Source organism: Anguilla anguilla, chromosome 1 (assembly GCF_013347855.1).
Source record: "Anguilla anguilla isolate fAngAng1 chromosome 1, fAngAng1.pri, whole genome shotgun sequence".
NCBI classification, from domain to species: Eukaryota; Metazoa; Chordata; class Actinopteri; order Anguilliformes; family Anguillidae; genus Anguilla; species Anguilla anguilla.
In genome coordinates, this window is record NC_049201.1 from 28,203,057 (window position 1) to 28,221,220 (window position 18,164).

General features: G+C 40.0%; 1 protein-coding gene across 1 annotated transcript; it reads left to right on the forward strand.

The window, feature by feature from the left end:
- The first annotated feature begins 1,864 nt into the window (after positions 1 to 1,864).
- Positions 1,865 to 9,151, forward strand: col10a1a (collagen, type X, alpha 1a). The gene is made up of 3 exons (XM_035409092.1): positions 1,865 to 1,952; positions 2,396 to 2,537; positions 6,627 to 9,151. The coding sequence occupies exons 2-3, from the start codon at positions 2,411 to 2,413 to the stop codon at positions 8,480 to 8,482; spliced, it is 1,983 nt and encodes a 660-aa protein (XP_035264983.1). The 5' UTR covers positions 1,865 to 1,952; positions 2,396 to 2,410; the 3' UTR covers positions 8,483 to 9,151.
- The last annotated feature ends 9,013 nt before the right edge of the window (positions 9,152 to 18,164 follow it).

An 18,164-nucleotide genomic window follows, 5' to 3' on the forward strand; every position in this document is an offset into this window, starting at 1 on the left:
AGAGACACATATGCACGTGCACGCACACACACATACAGTACACACATGCACGCACACACTCACATGCACACACAGACACACACATACAATATATGCATACATTATGTTATTATGCTATACATAATTATCTCAGCAATTAACTTTGACATGATTAAGGAGGCAATCTGTACTAAATGTTTTATGGTTTCTTATGTTTTTCACAGCATGTGATTATTTAGGTGGGTGTGTTTCCTACCGGCCACAATTACATTGAGTAGCTGGGGAGCATCTATGTACATGGAAAGGTATATTCTGGTCTGTGGGATGAGAAGGAATAAATGATTTAGGAAATGTAATATTATTGAGGAAGCTATAATTGCCTAAATAAATCTGAGACCCTTGATGTTGTATATGTTTAGGACTCCAAAAATAGCACATGAGGAGACCACAAGGGTCAAAGAAACAGTCAGGCAAGGTTTCAGCAAAGGAGAAAGGCAGGTCCTGCCCCCTGGTGGAAAAATCAGAAATTGTCAAGCCAGTCAAAGAAACACTGTGGGACACTGTTCTTTTTTTTTTTTTTGGGTGTACCATGCGAAAAATCCTCTTGCAAAGGAATTTGATAAGGTGTTTCCTGAAATAGTCATTAACTGAAAAGGTTTGTTATACTCAGCCAAACAGACACGCTGACTAAGCACCTTACAAACAGACATGCTAGCATGCTCTGGGTAATGGAGTGAAACGTGTTTGCTTATGGTCTGGTACATTAGGCCTAATCTTAATTTTTGTCTTGTAGTATCAACCCAAAGGGTGGAAACAAAAATACCGGACACAACCTATAGCCTAAATCTGCTTCAGGTTTCATTTGCTTTTCCTGCCATGAACTTCTAAACACCAGGCAGTCAAAAATAAAGGTAAAAGACCTTGACAAACACGGACAACCTGTAAAAGTAAAAAAAGATCGCTTCTCAATATCATCTTTGTAGAGTGATAATTCACTTTATGTGGCACAGAGATCATGGTTAGAATTTAATGTGAACATATTTAATGTTATATATGAGAGGCAAAAATAATAATAATAAAGAACCTGAAAATAGAAATATCTAAATGCCACTCTTCACATCTATTGCTGTTGATAATACCAACAGTGATATTCATGAATTTGCCTAATTATTTATAATACACTACAGTATATTTGTAATCATTTGGGCCTGAATTAAGCTGACATGCATCCTTTAATTTGTTTCCTGATTAAATAAATTTGTTTTTATTTTTCCTCTACATGCAGTGTAGTGATTTCAAATTTAGGACAAATATTGATTAAAAGCAAGCCATAATCTAGATTAACATAGGTGAGATAGTAACACTGTTCTTTAGCTGCAAAGCTGCTTATTGCTGTAATTGTAAACACATTACAGTACGAATGATAGCAACAGAGGTTTTGTTTTATCTTTGGTACAAGGTATTTCTTTAGGTGAAGTACATTCATTTATTAACTTTTACATTATTGTCTGGAAAAAAAGTACATGTTATGTGAAGACTTTAAGATAACAGCACTTTCACTTGCAAAAGGAAACAACTGATTATTTTATAAAGAAGTTAACACACCAAATGACTCCGAAGTTTATTAGTAGTTTTATTTGTTTTATCTCTTTTCGAGACCTTTCTTGCTCAGACGAAATGTAAAAAAGCAATAATCATGCCTCTAAATATTTCAAGAAAACTACCATCCTCATTTGACATGCCTTCACAGGGGCAGATCTGACTACTAATTACAGTTTAGGCGGGCAGGGGGCGGAGCTTAGAGAACAGGTTGTTTTTTTCACCCATGGAACAGGCAGATATGGTATAAATACCCACATCATGGCTCAAAAGAGCAGCAGCTCCTCCAACAGCCTCCAAGCCCTAAGGATATATAGCCGCCAGTGGGGGACAGCGATCCCGACCTTGACTTTTTTTTTGGGAGCTAAATGCTGGTACGTTTCCTCGACTCAGCCTTCCTTGATGTTACGTGGGCGATGTTCCCTGGGGGGTCATGATTACCGTTCTTTCCTGCATATCCCAGCTGGTAGCGAGCAGCTGTGCCTGCCCTTCTTGCATGGGGCTGTATACCAAAGGGCTGTGCCCGTGTTCCTTCTGTCTTAGATTGGGGGCATAAGGAGAGCAGGAAGAAGGAAAAATGTGCATGCATGGATCTAGGATGTTACTGGGGTTTCTATCTGAAGTAGTTTCAGCAGAGAATTGTAACCAGCCAGTGTTCAGTTCTGACTCGAGAATGTTTGCAAGTCTCAGTTGTGTATTCACTCAGTTAAGTTTCTCAAAACAAGCAGAGATTTAGCTGAGCTTTCTATCACTGATGCAGTTGAGGTATTACTATTGGGACAGCAGGTTTGACACAGCCCATGTTTTATCTTCGCAGATTTAGCCCCTGAAGATGGAACTGCGAGTAACAAGCATCCTTCTTCTCCTTGTGGCTCTGGCTGCCGTACATGGAGAACGATATTACATCAAGAAAACTGTCAAGGTTCCCCAGTACCAGCCTTACTCCGTGAAGGGCCCTGGTAAGAACAAAAGTTTTTTTGTGATTTCCTCCACAGGGCTGGCGCTGTTTCACTAATCTTAATGTTTTTAAATCTTATACTTGCTCAAACATGGATTATCAGATTTGTGTGACAATGGAGCTGCTGAACAGTGAGATAAGGTTGACCTGTCTTCATAAAAAAAGTAAAAAAAAGTAAATTGTGCAGAGAGGCGGGTGCATTCATCAGAGCAGGAGGACAGCAATTTAAAAGCAGGACAGGTTACTCCTGTGAACTGATTGGCCCAGAGAACATAAGGGTTTGTCCAATGGGTGGCAGCATACTGACTGCATATTAGCATATTTCACCAGCTATGGCTATTCATTGGTCTCTCAGAGTTCAGCTGTTCTATCCTTTAAGAAGCCTGAGTGTTTTAAGGACCTACTCTCACCCCACCAGACATTCTGAGATGTAGCTACCCTGGTTGAAAACATATGTACTGTTTTTGGGAGCCACATACATGATGTGACACCATTTCCATTGTGGGGAGCAGTTTTTTCCGTCTTATACAACACAGAAAAAGAATGAAAACACAGGATTGTTGAATGCAATCATATCAAGAGATCATTTTGGCATATTGTATGTGAATGAAAATTTTAAATATTATACAGACTGCAGAACAACTTCACATTAAAATAAAGTCACTTGAATTGAAACAAAGCTCCAATCAAGTTTTTTTTTTTCCATTCAATACTGCATCTTGTAATGTTATGAATAATGTTCAGACGGCTGTTTTTATGGGAATTCTATATTCCATTTCACATACTGAAGAATATTTAAGATGCAAAAAATGTAATCTGTTAAAAATTTAACTTTAGCCTCAGCTTGCAAATCATGCTCTGGATGAGATGTGTCTTTTTCAAAATCATCACCTATTAGTTTTGTTTCAGATTTATGAATTAACTTGCAATGCTTAATGCTTTTAGCCTTTCTTCATAAAGGTATGCCCTGCTACAAACAGCTCTTAGTGAAGTAGCTTTTTTAAATTGCAGATCATATTTTACTGCAGAAAATCATGTGCATTCCAGCTTACTATAGTCTGGCCAATCTCTTCTTTCATCAAAAAATGCTGATCAGCAAAGACATGTCCATATTCTAAATGTTTAAAGAAAGTAGTTTTTGTGAAGATTACTCAGGATATAATTAGATGCTGGTCAGTCAATATGTATTTCAATTTACTAGCATATAGAATATAGAAAATATTGGCAAATAGAGAGAAATTTAAAAATTGATGGGTTCACACCGCTTACCTTATTTTGTCAAGTGCATCAAAGTTGTTAACTATTAATGCTTATATTAATTCATGAATGCTTTGCTTTCAGGTACAAGCAAAATATTTGTTTGATAATATACTTTTGTCATATTTTGAAACATTTTTTTTCTTCCTAAATTCTGGTGCATAACAGTTGAAGTATAGCAGGCCAGTGCTGCATCTAAATTAGCTCGAGCTTTTTTAATCATAAAAAAAGCACATTTTTTCCTGAACATGAATTTTGAACATTTTGTTTATTGGCAGATGGAATACTTTTTGTCATAATATAGGTACAGATGGTGTTACCGGTAATTATTTTTAAGTACTCTGAACTGCAGTGTATACTGTACACTTCTAATTTGTCTGCAAATGCACTGAAATGTGGTTTGTTTGGGTGTGCCTGCTAACAAAAAAAAATGTGGTAACATCTGTTTTTAATTTGCCAAAACTCTGCATCCATACATAGTCTTGGGAAAGACCATGTTTATCTGCTGTGGTACTTGGCCCATGGAAGCCACATGACACATCAAAACAAAATCAAAAGACTTCCAAATTCAGCTCCTGTTCTTTAAATAATACTGCACAAGAACTGTGTTTAAAAAGATGCATTAGTAATCAAGGGTTCATGTAATGTTCTCCATTCCAGAAGCTTAGTGGCTCCAGATAGCTGCCACTTGAAAAGCTGCCCATTAAGTGGTAAAAGAGGTAACTGCTTTTGGGAGAGATTCAAAGGAAGGAAGTCTGTGTGCACTTGGTCTGTCACAGCTACCTGCCCTGTCGTTTCCCCAGCATATTCAAAACTCAGCGATTAAAGAGCTGTCTGTGTGGAAACATGCACAGGGTAGCGAGACAGCAAATTATCTCCTGTAGGCTTTCTTCACTTCCAAGCACAACATTGGCTCAGCCCAGATGTGACATTATAAGGCTGAACTTCAGGCAGTGCATCTTGTAGTCTTACAGTACAACATGCAGCATTTACATACATTTGATCTTAGAATGGTTAAATATATTTTGTATTACAGAGCAATTGTAGCCTCCGGGGCACTGGTGAACAGTATCCCATTTGGCTTTCTTCGAATAAGAGAACTGAAAACACATATGGACCTTAGAATGGCTTTCCTGAGCCTATAACTGCTCATGTAACCACAGAATAAATGCCACAAAATTCTTTCATATTATATAACTTATTCATCGCCTATCCATCCATACCAGACTGGATGTGTACACTTGAAGGCATTGTATTTTTTTATTTCAAACATTGAGTAAATGGACAACATTTAGTCTTGCATAAAATAAAAAACTTTATAATAAATTATAAAGCTAATATCACATGTTCTATTTAATTATGTAACTGCATTTTACCAGATCAAGTTAAGTGATACTTTATTAGCCCACTTTAAGGAAAGTAGTTTGGTCAATTTCCATGATTTAAACAAACAAACAAAAAAGATGAAACAACTACAAAAAATCACAATCACAATAGACAATAACAAGTATAATTTTAATTTTTTTTTAAACACGTACCTGTACTGCAGTACTTTCATTGGCATGTAGTAGGTGGCCAACATTATCAGATTTTCCCAACCTTAGATTTATAGATGGTATAGCTCAGTCTCAGTAACCTGGTTTGTTGCAGTCCTTACAACTCTCTGAATTAAATTTTTGTTTTGTTTTCACTTTTTATCAAAAATAGAAATGAGGCAGAAGACAATGATGATTCCAGTACATTTGTAAAGTAAACATTGTTATATTTTCTTTGGACTTCATGCTGGTTCTCGTTTTGTTTATCTTCACCAGATACTTATATTTTCCACCCGCTGAATATCCCAATGGGTTTCTTATTCAGCTAGCTCGCTTTTCCAAATAAAAACAAAGAACATTCTAATTCATGGAAAATGTAATTATTCATAATATTTTCAAGCCATCTTTGAAATTGGATATATGTATAATCTTCTTCATTGCATTATTAATGCTGCCTCAGACAATATTGAGCCCCTTACTGAAGCCAAATTTCTTTCTATGTGTCTTTTGGTAAGTTTACAAGTCTGGTACAAGGTGAACAAGCACTTGTTTGTGGCTGCTCAACTTTAGTTTCTTACTTAGTCACGGATTTGGCAAACACAGTTATTTTTGTTGCAATGTTGCAGCACATAAGGCTTGTGTTGTATATGCAAGCAAATCCATGGTTCTAGGTCCACAGCCAATGGGGCCTTTTTTTTACAAACAGGGTAATTTCTGCATGGTATTTTTGTGGGTTGTGTTTTTGAAAGTCAAAGCAGCTTGTTTCTTTCCTGTTCCAATGCGATACCACAAGCTGTCACATCCTCCATTACATGCTACTACCAAAACTACCCTGTTTGTGGTTTGATTTTGTGCTTGAAGGAAATTTCAGCCTTATAATCATGTTATAAACTGTGTGACACATTTTTTTTTATTACTACATGTCATCTACTAATATGCATTTAGCATATTAGCCATATTTCATTTGGTGATATATTATACATAATGTATGTTTTGAATTATAGATTACCTTTTTTAAAATATTCACTCTTAAAGCACTTCTGCAGGCGAAATTGTGCACTTTCTGATTTTCTAGTGGAGTATTACACGTATGCTATTTACTAGGAAGTTAGATCAGATTGCTCATCATAACACCACTAAAATAATTATCCTGAAATAATTCTAAATGATTTCAATTATTTAACAATAATAATACATTTAATGAAATGAATTAATATAGCTCACATGTGCAAGAAATACTAAGAGCTACAAACAATGGAGGAGGACAGCAGACATTTAAAACTGTGATTTCTTTCCAGTAATGCAGGTAGCAGGAGAGCAAGGTCCCCCAGGTGAGCCAGGTGAGCCTGGACCTGAAGGCCCCCCCGGACCCCCAGGAAAAGGAGGTGTTGGAGCCCCTGGCCCAGCGGGACCACCCGGACCACCAGGACCAGCTGGCCTCACTGTAGCTGGCAAGCCAGGTTCTCCAGGCAGCCCAGGGAAGTCAGGTGAAAGAGGCCCATTTGGCCCAAGGGGCGAGACAGGTGCAACCGGAGCGCAGGGTCCCAGGGGAATGCCTGGCCCTGCTGGCAGCCCTGGACCTGCAGGCCTTTCTTCTCCTGGTAAACCTGGGGCGCACGGTTCGCCTGGACAAATGGGGCCAAGAGGTGAATCAGGCCCGAAGGGACATCCCGGTATTCCCGGCCTGCCAGGTGCCAAAGGAGAGAGAGGACATGGCATACCTGGTGCACCAGGTGAACCAGGTGCTATGGGTCCAATGGGTCCTTCTGGGCCAAGCGGTCAACCAGGTGTTGGTAAACCAGGGAAGGCAGGCATGCCTGGGGAGCCTGGGAAGTCAGGTACACCTGGTCGAGATGGGGCTTCTGGACCTATGGGATTGCCAGGGGCAAAAGGCCATACCGGAGCCCCTGGGGTAGGAATGCCAGGAAAGCCAGGTGATAACGGTGCTCCAGGTATGCCTGGCCCTGTAGGACCGAAGGGTCCACAGGGAGCTACAGGAGCACCCGGAGAGCCAGGTAGCCCCGGTTATGGAAAACCAGGTGCAACCGGAATGAAAGGAGAGAGGGGAGTAGTTGGTAGCCCAGGTACCACAGGTCAGAAAGGTGAACCAGGCCCCACTGGGTATACTGGCCCAACAGGTGCCACAGGCCCCATGGGACCAGCTGGTCCCCAGGGCTCAAGAGGTTTTCAGGGAGCGACAGGTGCAACTGGACTTAAAGGTGATACTGGTGACATGGGACCTGCAGGAGTCAAGGGAGCAAAAGGTGATCAGGGTGCACAAGGTTTTGAGGGCAAGTCAGGAGTCCCAGGAGCAACAGGTCCTGTTGGTCCCAGGGGTCCCGCTGGAGCTCCTGGTAGCAAAGGTGACATCGGCTACACAGGTGCAACTGGTGCACCAGGGGCACCTGGAGCTGCAGGATCCAAGGGTCACCCAGGGAGAGCTGGAGAGCCAGGGCCAGCTGGACAAAATGGAGGACCAGGGTCAAGGGGACCAGCTGGGCCTGTCGGTCCAGCAGGTGTACCAGGTGCCAAAGGTCACCCAGGTCTTCCTGGGGCACCAGGCCCTGCGGGATTATCTGCCAAGGGAGTCACTGGTCCTCAGGGTCCCACTGGACCTACTGGGGCCAGAGGAGATGATGGTACTCCAGGACCTATTGGGCCCCCTGGCCCACCTGGTCCTCCTGGCCCTCCCGGGGAGGTAGTTTTTGAGAAAAGCATGAAGGCAGGAGAGATCATGATGCCCGAGCTTGTCAAGGCCCCCATGTCTGCGTTTAGTGCAGTGCTGACAAAGGCTTACCCACCATCTGGAGAGCCCATTCAATTTGACCAGGTCATCTACAACGCAGAGCAGCACTATGACCCCACTACAGGGATCTTCACCTGCCAGGCCGCTGGGGTCTACTACTTTTCCTACAGCATGCATGTAAATGGGGCTAATGCTTTGGTGGCACTGTACAAAAATGGTGAGCCTATCATGTTCACGTATGATGAGTACAACAAGGGCTTCCTGGACCAGATGTCTGGCAGTGCTGTTCTTCAGCTGAATGAGGAGGACACAGTCTACATGCAAATCCCAGATGATGAAGCCAATGGAATTTTTGCTGCCGACAACGTCCACTGCTCCTTCTCTGGCTTCCTCATTGCCTCAACGTGATACAGCACTTAAAATCATCACTTTAACATCTAAAGATCAGAAGCCATTTCTCCAAGGAGCAAGCTCCCTGTAATAGTACCCCCAAAGTTAAACAGGCTAACTTTTGGAGAAAATTTTAAAAGGAAAAAAAGCAACTGACAACAGTAAAATGTGTACCGTCTCAGTAGATTTGTTGGTTACTTGGAAGTATGTTAATGAGAACATAACAGGGGCCTGTAAGAAGGAAATTATTTTATGGAACAAGTTATCAGAAAATGAATTATAGTGTAAGGAGTATGAACAGTTATAGATTCTTTATGTGATTGGAGACAACAAATAAAATTCATGAAGTTCTTGGGCTAAACCTTTTCTGATAATAGTTTTGTTTTTACCGTTTTGAGTGGGGGATTCTTATTTTTGTGTGTTTGTCTGTCTTTGAAAATGGTGCTATTGGTAACATAATCAATATTCATACTGATTAATCAGTGAAATAATGATTACTTTTTGTACAATGTGTCTGATGCCCTTGAAAACAGTAAAATAGCAAAAACATGGAATTAATTAATGGGAATACTGTAAGCAAGACAGTAAATGGCATTCAAATTTATAACAACTTTGTTATATCCCTTAAGATGCATTATGTTATGTACAACTTATTGACCAAAAATAAAGACTTTTGTCTTAGTTCCATATTGTTGTCTGTTTCCATGCTATGGAATGTGTCACTAATATATTAATCATGTCACAATTCATTATTAATGTTTGAGGACCAGATCAATGCATATCAAGACTTAATGGACCCTTCTGAAGGAAAAGTTGGAATATACCCAACTCCACCAAAAACCATTGTAACTAACACCTCATCATGGCTTGTCAACACTGTCATCGAGCTACAGTTTACTTCTGCAGCTTGACAGTACACTGTTTGTTTATGTGAATGTTGGATTTCTTAAGGCGCACACATTTTGCCACACACAATGGCAGGTGTAAAGGCATACATCTAAAACAAGTGCAGGATGTGATAGCTCCTACTGCAATCACAAGGCTTATCATGTAAGAAAAACATGTGCTGGTGTTAAGAACAGCCAAAATATACAGGGATTCAATGTAATTGAGTAACAAAATCCTTGTCACCCAATCATGCAAATGTCATCCAGTCCTCAACAGTTCCTCATTTTTCTTATAGATTCTGGACTTCATCTCTCTTTAGAGGGGTTCTTCTGTTTAGTGCTACAAACCACATTTACAAACTTGACATTGCTTATTATATAACAATGTCTGCATTCCTGTCCTAGATCTATTTCTTAATGCAGAACTGTGCGCAGCAATGGCATGCATCAGGTTTAGGGGTAGGCCATGCTGTACAATTGCATGGCCAAGGGGTTGAGAAACTAAAATCATGGGTGCAACATATGGATAATTTGTTTTTCCTTTGGTGCATTACATTACATTACATTACAGGCATTTCACAGACGTTCTTATCCAGAATGACTTACACAACTTTTACATAGCATTTACATTGCATTCATTTATACAGCTGGATACAACGGATGGCCCCCCCCCACAGATGGATGGTTCCCTAGGCAACTGCCCTTGTCGCCTATGCCTACAACCATCCCTGTTCTCACCGCCAATCCACCTTCTGAGTTGGATTCATTATTATTATTATTATTATTATTATTATTATTATTATTATTATTATTAACATCAATAATAATAATAATAATAATAATAATAATAATAATAATAATAATAAAGCATTGAATTGCTTATTCTTACCATTTCATTTGCATATTTTTTCACAGTGACAAATATTTTCACCACAAAGAGAACACTCCAGCCCTTCTGATGATGTCCAAGGAACCAGGACACTAAGAACCAGCCTCTGCAGAGGGATTCCATCCAACATGTAACAGAAAGGCAGTGAAGTGAAGCTGGCACAAAAATTATTTTAACATGAAGAATAAACATTATAACTTCTATTTGAAAACTGTATATACAGCACAGCACTAGAATTCCTATTCTGTATTTTGGGGATGCTGCTTTTGTCATGGTTGTACAAATTGTCTCTTCCCATAAATGCAATATACTGTCACTCTCACTGCAAACTACCTCCTGTCAATGGAAACAAACAGTGGGATTCTAAAGGATAGATTACAAAGTATAGTATGTCACTGCAACCTGCTTCTATCACTAAAAATGCTTTTGCAGGCTGGTCTATTTAGCTTTAGTGGCAAACAAATATTTTCTTTTGTTTGGCAACATTTGCCCAGTTTTGGGAAGGTCTAGCTAATAGCTTTCAGATTTGGTAAAATAATAAAATAGCCAGCAAACATTAGTAAACCACCTCAAATGAAATAAAAATAACAACATAACACAATACAAAATTGACAAGCACAAAATGATTCATATATTTTTATAAACAAACAGCACACATTCATTCATTCTAATTATATTTAGCAGTGGCTGATAATGTGTAGAATGGCTGGACTGACACAGATAATGCATAGCAAAAGTGTTTTACAAGGGAAAGAATATTCAGATTACTTAAATGAATAGTTTTAATTGCAGTCTTTATAATTTTCGGAACAAATTGATTTTTCTTCAATTCTTTTAGTGAAAATAGCTGGTAAAATCTCAGAATAATGACATGCCTATATCAATGCATCAAAAAGGGTTTGGTCAAAAGTCAAAATTATTAAAAAGTATCAGTGGCAAACAAGTAGGAATCCAAGGCACTCTTAATGGTACAGTTAAAAAGCCATTATTGAAATGTTGCGAGAACATTTCAAATGTGCTGGACCAACACATTGCAGCCTTGCATGGGCTTCATCAGGGTTGAAGGTCTACATCATATTTGCAGGTGGATTATAATATTAAACAAAAAATGAACAAATAATTTTAATGACCACTAGATCACCATCATAGTTCACTCATGAAACACATTCTAATATCTAATATTTGAAGCTACAATGGAGGCAATTGCTCTTTTGATTTTTATACATGGGCTTATTTGCATCCTACAAGATACAGACATCTTCCATCCATCCATCCATCCATCCATCCATCCATTATCTATACCTGCTTATCCTGGTCAGGGTCACCAGGGGGCGCTTGAGATTATCCCAGCATGAATCGGGTGAGAGGCAAACATCTTCCTAGCTAAGTCCTCATTATTTTCACAAACAAAAATATAGTTTTGTGTTTTTCCTACAAAACCAGCTGCTGGGTGGTCCAGGTTCTGCTGTCCTAGAAAAAAAGTTCTGCTGCCCTAGATTTCCAAATTGCTTTATGACATCATGATGAAGTGCTGTAAATAAAATTAATTCAACCACAGTAGAGACAGTGCTGTAAACTTTTAAATATTAGGCTATTTTGAACTGGTTATATCCTTCAAACTCATTGCCAACTGATTTTAAAAGAAGCTTCAGTACTTACGTATTGTAAAGACTTCACACATTCACTATGCTGTGGTTATTAAGTATCTACTCAAGTGAAGGCAGTGGAAAACAAATTCAAAGAAACAGCAGCAACAATGATAACACAAAGACAGGCAGCCTATTTGAACTATTTGAAGGCCCTAATTAGACAAGGAAGATTCTGTGCATTAAAGGCTGACTTGTAAACTCGGCCTCAGCCAATAGGAATGAAGCCCTAAAAGATTTAGAGACTGAATTGGCTGTGCCTATATCTTGACATTGTTTAGTCCACCTAAACAAAGTCCACCACACAAAGTAAAATGGGGAATTTGCACCAATAATGACAAACCAGCATATCAGCTAATGTGAATAACACTGAGAATGTAATGTAATAATAATGGCTGGAATTTTTCTAGCATTTTTTTTTTACACTTTACAGTGATGAGGGTGAAACTCTCCTCAAGCACCACCAATGTGTAGCACCTACCTGGGTGATGAAATGCAACCATTTCAACAACAGAATGCTCACCACACATCAACTGAACTGGGGAGTGATTAGGTGGCAGGCTGAGAATTTAACCAGGACATCAAGAAACCTACTACTCATTACGGTAAGTGTCATGGGATCTTCAATGACCACAGCGAGCCAGTTTAACATCTCATCAGAAACATAGTATTCCCATCACTGCCCTGGCATTGGGGCTTAATTAACCAGAATAACACCCCCTACTGGCCCACCAGCACCACTTCCAGCTGCAAATACTTTTCCAAAAAGGTCTCCCATCAAAGTACTAACCAAGCACATGCCAGCTCAGCTTCAGCCACTCAGCTGGAGAAGCAAACATGCTGGTATACCTTCTGGCATGTAGTTAGGATGTGCTTAAATAGCATTAAGGAAACTATCAGTCCTAAACATGAGACAGCTTGATCTGTGTCATTCACTGGTAAAAGATAATTATTTTTCTGGGGATATATTTATGTATATATTTTGATATTTCAGTTTCAGTGTATGTTTTCACCTGCCCAGAAACGTTTGATATGTGATTAAGGATAGTTTAGATACTTGCAGAGTTTTTGATGACCAGCCAGCATTCCAATCCATCCAGGTCCATTTAGGGGTTCGTGGTCTAAAACAATAAAATACACTTTTTTTATATGCGACTGAAAAGCAGATTGTATAAAATCTTTATCTTTCCCGAGGCTCTGCATATGAGCAGAATATTTTTATGGTATTCATTAGAAATTACAAATATTTTATATGATGCCAGTATTTTTTTCCATCTCAGTTAAGCATTTAAGCCATGCAGACTCTTCAAACCCAAGAACCAGAGCCAAGATGCCTATAAAGTTTGTGAATAGTTCTGCTTCACTGAAGTGAAGTATCCTAGCATTACCTAATGAATGTGTATTTTAATTCCATTCATTTAACTACTGGAGCTTTGAATGGTCCTGGATAGTGGTGCAGCAGCATGAGAAGCCGTCAGTTTACCCACAATCCCTCAGTGCCTGTGTGCACCAGAGAGGGTGACGGTGTGGAAACCGCACTGGACATTCTTGTGCCCTGGCTGCCAAGAGAGGGAATAAACATAGAGCCAAGTCAACCACACAGCTCACTTTTCCTGCTTGAGGTGGCATCTGTTTGCACTGTGGTTTTCCTGCCACCATGGGCAATTGCCACAAGAATGGAAAACTGTTTGGCAGGGATGCAATATTTTCGAGAAAATGCTGAGAGCATAGAAATATCATGGCCCATTCTAAAGACATCAGATTGCAGATAATGTAACAGAGGCATTGTTTTGTTATTTCAGTTATTTCATATAAGTTGTGATCTTTGGGCATTCACCAAGCATTGTAAAAGAATCACAAAAATATAATACTTGGTTTGACTTGGTTTTTTAATACCAAGTTTGGCATGGTTGTTTTTGCTCAAAATTTGAAGACAAACCTCAGTGGTTAGATATTATCATATTTCATTGTGCATCATGTTTAATTAACAGAGATTATGAGTAGGCAATAAGACTCCATAGCTCTCTTTCACTCGATATATTATTGTCTTCACTTGTGCATTGTGGTAATTGTAATGTTTGTCTTGAATATTGTATGCCAGTTCTTTTGGCTTGTAGCCAAAAGAGAAGTTCTGAAAGCCCTTGGTTGTTCAATTTAAATTCTGCGGAACCAACCATTTTTTAACAGAGATTAAAAATCTGATTTCCCACTTTTGATTTTCTTTTTCACCCATCTCTCATTTTCTCCCTGCCTTCTCCCTCTCCCTCCACCATTACTCACTCCTTCACTGTTCATATCACCTTAAAGAATGAGCTTCCACCCTGTCTTTCAAACATGACAACAACACCATATTTGGAACAAGCAGTAAGTGTCTTTAGTAAGTTAGATATACATTAAGGTGGCATGTCATTCACATTAAAGCCAGTTCTATCCTTCCATAGATATCATTCAGAGCTAGCATTGTAAATATAGGGCAAAACACAGGAATAGTTAATCAATTTCAGCCCAAATTTTGTTTGGATGAATTAGACCTTCTGAAGGTATAATGTTTATTGGAAGGTTTCCCAAGTATGAAGAACATCTGAAAGCTTTGTGTCAGAAGAGGACATTTTCATTTCTTGTTTGGTTCTGTCGGCTGGGCATTGAAGCCTTAACATAACAGCATAAAATAGAATCAAATGACATTACATTCCAAAATGGTATAAAATTAGTCTTCCAAAATACAGGGAAAAAATACAGCACAATACAACGAGATGCCCAAAATTTAGTGGTCAGTGTTTGACTGTCTTCCATATGTTTATAGTCTTGGTAAGAAGCAGCAAACGGTTTAGGAGCTTGGGTTGTTTTGCTGTTGTCTCCATGCTTCCAACGGTGTCTACATTTTAAATATAAAAGTGATTGAAATTTATATGGCTGGCGAGTCGTATGTCCAGGAAAGAATTTGGACTGAATTTATTTTAAGGGTCTCCTGTTGTGCTTGTGTCCTAAATTGGGAAGAAACTGAAGAAACTAAGCTATAGATATAAATATGGGATGTAGAGTAGGTGAGTTTCCATTACAGAGCGGTTAAGGTACAGGTATGAGTGGTGCAGTAATTTTGGCGTTGGGAATTGAGTTATGAAGTCTTCAGCAAAGGGTCAGAAATTCAGAGACACCACAGACAGAGCAGTGTCTGTTTAAGGAGGGGACGGGGGGCTAGGGAGGGAGCAGGCCACAAGCCGCAAAAGTGTAGACCAGCGATATTTTCACCCTGTGAGGCTTGTGTGTCTGAGTTAAGGGTGGGGTGAGGTGGGGTGGGGAGGGGAGGGTGGGGGTGATGCACGATGTTCTCTTTGCATGATGGCAGTGGCTCTGGGCGGAGGCGGGAGCCACAGACTCCGGGACCCGCTCCAGCGGGACGCCCCAGCCCGCAGACCCCAACACAGGAAGAGCGCGCGCAAATACGCCCTGCATGTGGTCGCAGATTTTGCTCCCCAGTGATAAACTTGGGAGTGCAGTGTTTAAAAAGCGCAGGCTGAATTTAACTCTCACTGGCAGGCTTGGCAGGCCATGAAACACTTGCATCAATTGGGTGTGTGGTTGTTTTGTATTAAATTAAGTTGTATATGATATTCTTTGATAAGGCTAACTACAGGAATTGCTTGCTAGCTTTCACATGACCAAAAAATAAAAATACATTGTACCAGAAGGCAGAACACACTTACAGTAAATGGTCGTGGCAAGAACCATCATAATTTACAATTTTAATTTTAATGCATTACATCATTCATCCCATTAAAAATTGCCTACAGTTTATAGAATTTACAGCACTGTGTCAGCAGGTTACCAAAAAGGTGTCCCAGTTTTCAGTGGCGTCACTAGGGTTGAGGACACCCGATGTGGTCGATTGTTGGTGGCACCCAATGTTGTCGAACGGGGGGGGGCTGGTGGGTGTGGGCGTGAGGAATTGCGTGTTATGCATTCAAATGACAAAGCACTCCTCATCACATTAATACCGCTAATTGATCAACTGGCATCAGAGATATTACCGGTTTCAAATCATCGCTATACAAAGCAGTGCACAAAAAAATTTGCCAGTAATTTCGGTGTCACACGGTACGGTCCGCACCCCCCGCACTCCCCTAGTGACACCTCTGACAGTTTTATTGGTTGAAATGTACACTGTAAACATGTGATTAGACAATGTTTTATGACTGGATTAAATTATTATTTTTGTAAATGTGTTCATGTGCATTCTTACCAAATGTCTTAGAGTAGACAGGGATTAATTGCACGTGGTTTACCTAAGCTCTGTGCAACAAAGGAAGGAATGTGTTTCTTCTACAAATTTAAGCTTCCACAGCTGTGGACTATGCCTTTTCTTGACACAACACACTGCAGTCTGATTGGGTGCACACAATTCAGGCACACGATTCAGTTAATGCAATGGTAACCAACCCTGTAGGTTTTCATTTCAACCCTAATTTGGTACACCTGATTCTACTAATTAGAAGCTGCACAAGATCTGTGGCTATTGAATGGGGTGTGCTTTTTTTAGGGTTGGAGTGAAAACATACAGGATGGTAGATCTCAAGAAGCAGGGATGGTTACCACTGAACTAATGGGTGTTGCAAAAACAAAATGTGAGCCTGCCTACTAGTACCACAGATAATGAAGCCGGAGGAAGGTGGATAACCTGTCATCAGGGTTTTTCATGGAGAATATGCCACTACCTGGGCTGACTGGACCTGGTAGTTAGCTCACTAGACAACCTGGCTGGTTAGCTTGCTAACTGGGCTATCTAGCAAGTTGACCAGGTTGCTTAAGTTTGCCACCTGGAGTTTTCACAGGAGTCTTAAAGCATGCCATTTATTTTCCAAACGAAATGCTGTCGTGCCTTCATGTGATTTGTCAATCCAATCCAAATGGAAGCAATTTGCTCGGCACAGCAATTGTTCTGCTGCAATTGACTTGCCAACTTCAAAAAGTGGGAGTTTTCAGTATCATGCAACCATGCGGCATTGCACATTTGGTCGTACTGTGAAGTGTGGAGTTTGGAGGTCGGGGCGGGGGTTCATTCAGCACAGTATCCCCTGTGTTTCAGTCAGGTGTGTAAGAGGAGCAAGTCATTTAGCACAATGGTTGGTCAGCTCAGCTGGTGGATTGCAGAGTGAAAAGAAGCATTGACTTTACCCAAATCAGAGGATATGTAGGATATATGGAGGGTGCGCATTAACTGTACACATCTGCATTCACTATTCGGTACACATTCACAAATTGCATGTCTTTTAAACAGAGGGATTTCCTCATTGGAAGTGGGGCTGTATTAAAATAACAGACGATTGTATTGAAATTACACAACCTTTTACATTTTAGATTTCAGGGATAATTTATATTTAAAAAAACAACAACAATTTAGTCTCAGTGATAATGTTTTTCTGGCCTTTGCAATCAAAACTACGGACAGAAAACTATAAAAACAATTGGAATGTTTTAGGCTATATGCAACCAAAAACTGTTCTGGTTTTATATTCATGCTCAACCTCTGCCAAAATGTTCCAGGTTAATTTATCTTTTTGCACTTTGCTGACATCTGCTGGTACCATAACTATTAACAGTATCACTGTTTGCATGTTCTCTCTGTGTCTGAATGGGTTTCCTCCGGGTACTATGGTTTCCTCCCACAGTCCAAAGACATGCAGGTTAGATGAATTGGAGGGTCTAAATTTCCCCTAGGTATAAGTGTGTGAGTGAGTGAATGGTGTGTGGGTCCTGCGATGGACTAGCAAACTGTCCAGGGTGTGTTTCTGCTTCTCGCTCAAGCGCCTCCCATGACCCTGACCAGGAATTAGCAGGTGTAGATAATGGATGGATGGACTGAATTTATGTGCTACCCTTGAGCGCTGACTGAGGTCAAATGCCAAGTTGCTGTCTGACCAAGGTAACCAAGAAAGAGTAAGAGTAGACAGTCATACCACCCTAGGGTCAACTGCAGTCAGTTTATGGAGTTTAAAATTCAGGTTTAAAACTGTAGACCACAGACCTGCATTACAACTGGAACAGATATTCTTTCATTTACAGATTTGACTAGCTGTTCCAGTTCTAATGCAGTTATGTGGGTTAGAGGTTTAAAATCCAGGTAAGCACGCTGCAATTGATCGTCCATGACTATATACTGAAGCAAATTAACATTTGGTTTGTTGGTGCTTAGATGGAAGACCACCTGGTTACACAAAGATGCCACTGGTAGAGATGTTGGTGGGCCCTCTGGTCTAGAGGTTTTGCATTGTCAAAAGTGG

Bases quoted from the DNA above. Each gene is read 5' to 3' on its own strand.
- col10a1a (XM_035409092.1), top strand. From the start codon at position 2,411: ATGGAACTGCGAGTAACAAGCATCCTTCTTCTCCTTGTGGCTCTGGCT. The intron at 2,538-6,626 runs GTAAGAACAAAA...ATTTCTTTCCAG, and splicing joins TTACTCCGTGAAGGGCCCTG to TAATGCAGGTAGCAGGAGAG.